This window comes from Polyodon spathula, chromosome 16, assembly GCF_017654505.1.
Source record: "Polyodon spathula isolate WHYD16114869_AA chromosome 16, ASM1765450v1, whole genome shotgun sequence".
Lineage (NCBI taxonomy): Eukaryota > Metazoa > Chordata > Actinopteri > Acipenseriformes > Polyodontidae > Polyodon > Polyodon spathula.
This window is the reverse complement of record NC_054549.1, coordinates 31,667,263-31,674,762: the sequence shown is the minus strand read 5'-3', so window position 1 is coordinate 31,674,762 and position 7,500 is coordinate 31,667,263. Positions and strand designations below refer to the sequence as shown.

General features: G+C 33.8%; 1 protein-coding gene across 10 annotated transcripts in view; it reads right to left on the bottom strand.

The window, feature by feature from the left end:
* Positions 1-7,500, bottom strand: part of LOC121328851 (forkhead box protein P1-like) — a 169,245-nt gene that overhangs the window by 13,522 nt on the left and 148,223 nt on the right. For all 10 annotated transcript variants that reach the window (XM_041273972.1, XM_041273969.1, XM_041273962.1 and 7 more), the window contains 4 exons: positions 6,051-6,134; positions 1,466-1,667; positions 767-843; positions 59-160 (listed from right to left, as the gene is read on the bottom strand). In XM_041273972.1, coding sequence (XP_041129906.1) covers positions 59-160; positions 767-843; positions 1,466-1,667; positions 6,051-6,134 — 465 coding nt within the window. The remainder of the gene's footprint in view (positions 1-58; positions 161-766; positions 844-1,465; positions 1,668-6,050; positions 6,135-7,500) is intronic.

Below are 7,500 nucleotides of genomic sequence, written 5' to 3'. Positions count from 1 at the left end.
TAATAAATCACAGAAAATATGAATCTTCCTCAAAGTTTAATCGTAACATTTTAATTACCTTCCACGTTGCTGCATTGCGCCTGAAATATGCAAACATTCGCGTGAACCAGTTGTAGATTTCATTTAGTGTTAGCTGCTTTTCAGGAGATTCAAGAATTCCCTGGAAATTAAAGAATATGTACATGTTTGCCCATACAACGGAAATTAATCATGTGTGCAAAGCAACATACAAAATATAAATGTAAACCAGGATTAATTCCAAATCAATGTTAGTTGCAAATGCAAAGGCCAATAACCATGCAGTTGTATTTTCTTACTGGGTGCTTCAATTTGTCTGTAATGCTAAGCAGATTAAAATACATTTTACATTTTCCTACTTAATGAAGAAAACCTAAAACATTTCACAACCAGATTAAAGCCGAGTAATTATTTAGAGCTCAGATTAATTCAAGAGAGTAGAGATTACTGCAGCTTGTGATAATTGACTTGCCATCTTTAAAACAGGTTCATTCCCACTGTTGTGTGAAATGAATTTCATAATAATCACATTCTATTGTAATGCTTAATCAAAAGCAATTGTTATATATTGCAATTTTAGTTCGTAACATTCCTTTGCTCATTTGGATATGGTAAGGGTTCATTTCATCTACTGCGGTTGTGTAAGTAATACATACAGTGTATAACACACACACGCACAGCTGTGCATGGCTAAACATACTGGGAACAATATGCAACCTATGGACATACAAAATATCAATTTTCTTACCTGTCTTATTAAGGAAGCATATGTAAATGGAGGTCTCACTTCAGCATTCATGTAAAACTCTTTGTTCTGTGAAAGATCTGTTAACAATGATATAATATTTAAATACCATGTGACTTAATCCGAAAACCACGTAACACATACAAATTCACACTCCTGTATAGTCTGAATAAATCTTAATAAATTGCTCTAATACTTAACTATGGAACTGATGCCACAGTATATCTACTACAAATATATTATAACTTGTCAATAAAGGGCATACAAGTAACACCACTGCAGCCTATATATTCTTAGTATCAACTTTTATTAACATTGGAAACTATACAGACGTGTTAAAGACATTTTCAAACTTTCATCTTGTTATTCTGCAGACATTTTACTTGTTTTTCAGCCCACTTTAAAATGCATAGTTTCAATGATGCCTCACTAGTTCAACCAATCACGAGGATTGAAGCTCAATTAGCGGCCTCACTTGACAGCCTGCACTCTGGATAAGCCACTGAGAATCCTTGACATTTCTGTATATTTAACATTTTAAGGCTTGTTCATACTTTTTTTTTCTTAATCAGAATATATACTAAATAAATGGTATGGTTGAGCATTTAAAGCACCGTTTTGGTCTTGTTGAGGTTTTCACTATTGCTGTTTAAAAAAAAAAAAAAAAAAAGACATGACTTTTGTAAAATGATGAAGTAGTACCTGGAGAGATGGGCATATTGTATTTCTCTGAATATCGCCTTCTGTATGGTCCCGCGCTGTGCATGCTCGTTGGTGTGATTACTGAAAGTCCCTGGTTGATGGAAGTGAGGGGGGCAGTCGGCGTGGTAGGGGTGTGAGGTAAACTCTGTGGTGACGTTTCAGAGGCCGTTTTGGAGAGAGTGGCATTGGATACCAGATTCAGCTGCAATCAACACAATAAAATACATAATAACGGATTGAAAGCAAACTGATCAGCTGGTATCATCATGCAGTAGTACACTGCCCAGGTGAAGACTGATTTGACGTGACTGTACACTACGGTTGAGAGCTGAACTCTCTTTTTTGTTAAGCATATCACAGTAAACGGTTTTGTTTTCAGATCACAGCTACAATGAACTGTCATTCTGATCCACTGCTGTATACGCCACACTTCTGGACTTCCTTTTTTAGTCCTTGGATGTTTGTTACCATAACAATAGGAAATTAAAAAAGGAGAAGAGCAAAGAAAGGGTAATCTTTAACAGGCTTGACAAATGACAGTGTGCTTCGCACCTACCGCTGGGCTGCCACTAATAAGTTACAGAGGAAGCAGCCAATCTCAGCTAATTACAAGATGAAATTGTTTTGTAAGGACTCTAATTAGGAGATGCTTATGGAGGTGATCTAATGATTAAATGCTGTATCTGAATGACCCCGTAATCAGTCTACAGTGGTGCAAGATGTCTGTGGAATATTTTGTGGAAAGAGTAATTTTTTTTTTTTCAAGGGGAGAGGCAGAATATTAGTAATAATGTCTACAAGGTAAACTAATTAAAAGAGTGCTCCAAAGGTATACTATGTCTGCAAGCAGCTGTGGCCATTCCAAACAAAGTGCCAAATCTCAACAGAGAAGCTGCAGTCAAGTGGAAAATTTTAGCCTGACCTTTGCTCCTACTATTAATTTGCAGGAAAACTAATGACACATATACATATTCCCACAAAATTGTTCTAATTGCTAATTTGCCGAAGGAGCCCAGTTTTCAAATTAAACATGACTGCAGCCTGTGAGGATGGAAAGCAAAACACTGGGGTTGTAGGCAGAAGGCGTATCATCTTTGACAATCATGGGTGGACTGAGCTAACAAATTAATGAAATGTCAATGCTGTCAATTGCTTTGGAGGTATCAGTTGTCTCTTTTCTATTTTATATATATATATATATATATATATATATATATATATATATATATATATATATATATATATATATATATATCTATCTCTGTTCGGCCGTGAATGGATTCCTTCTTCTCTGATAATAGAGGCAGAGGGACTCGGGTGAAAGTGAAAAGCCCATGTTTAACACCTAACCCTTGCCTACTGTTATGTCCATGACCCAGTTAGCTAAGGCTTGTAAATATTCCTTGTTGGGATAGTGTTCATTTCACAGACAAGAGAACTTAAAAATACCAGTACTGCAGTATCAATACAAACTTTTATATTTTCCAGAAATGTTTTTTCCCCAGTTAAACATTGTAACAGGGTTAAAAGTCATTGCAAAAAAGTACAACCATAAATAAGTTTAAATTAAATAGTTTGCAATTAATTAATAACATAGCAATCTTAAGGAGCAATTCTTATCAATTGTAAAAAAAAAAACACCTGCATTCAGTACAGTCCACTGCTGTTATTTTTGTAGGGTGGATTATTGTCTTTCACTCACCAAATCAATGTTGCAGGATACAAACATAAAACAGCAGCACTGCTATTTCAATAATAAGAAGAGGCTTTTGTTTGTTTCTGTAGCGCTTTGGGTTCATTGCAATTCAAAAATGTGCATGTCACAAGATCGGTGTGCAGCACTTCCGACAAAAATTACGACTTACATGCTAATTGTATCTAATTACCTGGCCTTGCTTTCAAACTACGCTGCAGAAAAATAAACAAAATACTCTTCTTAATTATGTATACCAAAAGTTGTATTAATGATCTTAACAATTATACTATTGCAACTTTATATATATATTATATATATATATATATATATAAGATATATATATATATATATATATATTTAATTTATATAATTTAACAGCCAGAGCAAGCAGACTCCTATGTTAATGGGATAGCACATAGCCTTTTTTCAGAATTGTTGAAGCCTGCTAAAAGGCATAAAAGAATTTTTAATGATAGGCTAAGCAACCTCGTTTCAAGTGCAATTTTAATTAGCAATATTTTTTTTTTTGTGCGCCACTAAAATCTGTGGCATTAAAAACCATTGCTGATATACAAACGGAAGCTAATGGAAAATAAAAGGAATTAATAATATCCACAAACATATTACTTTATACAATTTGATCAAATTGTGCACAGTTTTTTTTTTTTTTTTTTTTTTTTTTTTTTGACAGTACTTTCCAATTGCTATTAAAGTAAACGAGTAGATGTAAAATGATCCCTGAACTGGCACAACGAAACAACACTGAAATGAACTTAACAAAAAAACGAAAACTTCAAGATGGGACTGTAAATTAAGAGTATCTACAGTATCCAACGTACAGTATTAGGTCAAAAAAAACTGTTCTTGTGTTCAAAACTGCCATATCTTGAATATTGCCTTTTAATAGCTTTATACTTGCAGGGGAAAAAAGCATATTGATGAGTAACGAAGGCAGACCAAATGATTACATGTACAAATACAAACATGTCACTGTGCCACACATTATTATTGACACAACACTTAACACCTTAAGCTAGAAAGGTTTGGAAAATATCTTCATAAATAGGTTACCACACCTTAAACATGCAATGTACCGAATGAAGAACAGCAAACTGATTGGCCTTGTTGTAAAATAAGACTTGTTTAAATGTATTTATTCTTTTTTAACCTTTTGTTTGTCTTTAAAGTTTCTAGATACCTTACAAATTATGTAAAGTATGGTACTGTTTAAAATGTTCAGATCTTCACCCTTCCAACACATTCTAGACCTCTTTTACAGGAGATAGCCTAACTGGATTTGAGGGCTAATGATTATCCTGTAGTGTTTACAAGAAACACAGTACTTCACCTTTGCTGTATCCCATGTTGTTTGTGGTGATAAACACGCAGAATATGTTCAAAGCATTTACAACAGCCTTTATTTAAAGATGAAAAACTAGATGCAAATGCAAATATTTCAAGGTATCTTAAGCACCCTTAAGATGCTTGCTTTTCATTTTGCAACATTAACATGGAATTTTCTCTTTCCAAAAAACAATTAAATAAAAACTGGACTATATAGCCTACTGTATGTTATGTACTGTTCCTATCCACCCTGCCAGGAACCAATTCGAATTCCTAACTCAACAGTGAACAGGTAAGGTATTTAAAATGCAGTCTGCCACAAAACCACTTTTCATATACAAATGTGATCTTTTTTTCAAAAGGGCCATACATCAGTCCATTTACAAATCCAAACAATCAGTGTATTTGACAATGGCAAACCTCAGAGAGACTGCCTATTGTTGATTTACATCTCTCAGTTATTTGTTGACTTGTAATAGTTTAACAGGCTCTAAATAAATGAGTATAGTTGTACTGTATGGTAGTACTGGATTTCTTTACAAAAGGAAAGCTGCCTGTGTACAAATTCAGAAGCCAAAATATTCAAAGATATTTCTACCGCAAGACTGGGTTGAATATTTATATAGTCTTTTAAGGCTGTCAGACTGAGAATAAAACAAACAAAAAAATTAATAAATTTAAAAAAAAAAATCTAAACAATTAGTCGCTGTGCAAATAAAGATGTGTATTGAAGGAAGATTACAATCATAGTAGACACACGTTTAAATAAATGTCAGCAAATAACCTTGGCTACAATAGCAAGATTCAAAAGAAAATGTAGTTTAAAGCCTTCCTCATTACAAAATAATAATACTAAACATTCAGAGATGTATACATAGAACAGAATGAGTTGTTTCCGTGTGCACTTTACAATGTGTTATCAGTTCTTGTAAACACCAACAATTTCACTTAACTGGATTAGTATATATGGATTAAAATTGCAAGGGAACAAATTTAAATTCAGTCATGCTCAATTAATTCACAGATATTGATGTTCAGCAGCAATGACTATGCACTGTACCTTTGAGGGGCAAATGAAATATCTGAATTGCAAGATGAAAGACACGGTTTCTGCTCTAAATCAAATCGGTTGGTTTTAGAAACAATATCTATAAAAACTAAATCTAGATTTCTAAAGCTACTAGACACAGAATCAAGAGCACAGTGAGTCAATGCACATGGTCATGCTTAGACAGACTTAGCCCCTCCCTTCCCTCCGTGAATTACTAATAAGAAACATGCTCATAAATGGTTATAATTCTACTGAACTTTCTGTACGGAGATAGCACTGGAATATGAAAACCAATGCAACTTCAGTTACAGTATTTGCCTACTGTTTACGATCATTATTTGCATACTGTTTTCATATATGTGTTACACATATGGCTTCAATTGCAATGTCAAATGAAATGTGGTACTGCTTTAGTTCTAGTACAATAACAAACTATTGGCAAGACCTTTCATATCTCATATTAGTCTGTTCAGGTGTTCTTTATGAATACTTACAGGCTGAGGGGTAGGCTTTGGCTCCCTTGATTTCACATGCAGATGTGTCATCATGGCTTGCAGGCGGTCTTTGTCTTTAGTAAGCTTGAAACAAAAAACAAAAAAAAATACTTGTTGGTTTTTCTAAATTAAAAAAAAACAAAAAAAAACAACATAAAATGCAACAACAAAAAGGTTGGCAAGCAGACGAATGCATGTTTCAGATTAGAATGTTTTTGTAGCTCTGAATGCCACATTAACAGTTTTATCTCACTACTTTAGTAGTAGGTTCCAAAATACAAAACAATTTTCCAATACTGTATTTTAGCTAGTAAACATGTTTTGTTTTTTTAGATGAAGATAATACATTCGGTATGCATCCAGTGCCTTAACACATTAACTGCAATAAACCTACCTTGGTAGATTCCATTTACCAATGAACTCTGCTTTAATACTTTTTAAGTGTACACTTCTTATTACTTCACTGGTACATTTGGTGGATGCAACACATGGGTTAGCTTCTGTTCAATGACCCAGTGAAGAAGCTTCCAATTGGGGTTAAATTAGGACTCCGGACAGCACATGGTAGCCATTCAATTTCCCTACATCGTCTAACAGTTCTTTTATGGATTGTCAACTATTCCTTATGATTATTGGTAAATAGTAGAGTTTCACTGCAGGACAAAAGGTATTGTGGAGCTATTTCTGTTTAGATAATGTCCCCCTTTGAATCACATCTGCTGCTTCAAAATTACTCCTAAAAGCTGAATTTAAGAAGTGAGGTTTTAACAGTGACCACTTGGGGTGTCCTGCTGCAAGTGTGAATTAGTAAACATACGTAAATTAAGAAAAACCTTGATACAAAATGATGTTATAGGTGTAGACTCCTAGTGATCATTTTTCAAATTCAGCTTTCAGATGTTTCAGAAGAACATATCACTGGAACTAAGAAGAAACAACAATATATAATGTAGGAGACACCCATACAGTAATACTGCATTCACAAGGCAAATTTTGTATACAGTAATTCCTCGCTATACGAGCTACCGACATACAAGATTAAAATTACACGACACACAGAAATTAAGTGTTTTTCCATTAAACGAGCATATTTTCACTCTTATGAGAAGGAAGCTCTCAAAGCGGCCGATTTGTTGTCAGCTGTTGTAAAAATCTTCTCTTCTGCTATCTCTTCTTTACTTAAATGCTTTTTTATTTCTGTTTTATATTTAACATTCTCTTTTCAATGTTCTTTTTCATAACTGTGCTTTATTTATTGTTAGCCTTGTTACAACTTCATTAATATTTACTATAACATTTGTTTTCTAACACTATGATAAGCGCTTGAAAGAAAACTGTGTCAGCCCCGGTCTTTATTTGTGGGGGACTCATGCATACCACAAGAGATTGTTTATTTGTCATTTACTTAACAACTTTAGGCTAATTTCTTTAATAATTGATACAGAATTTC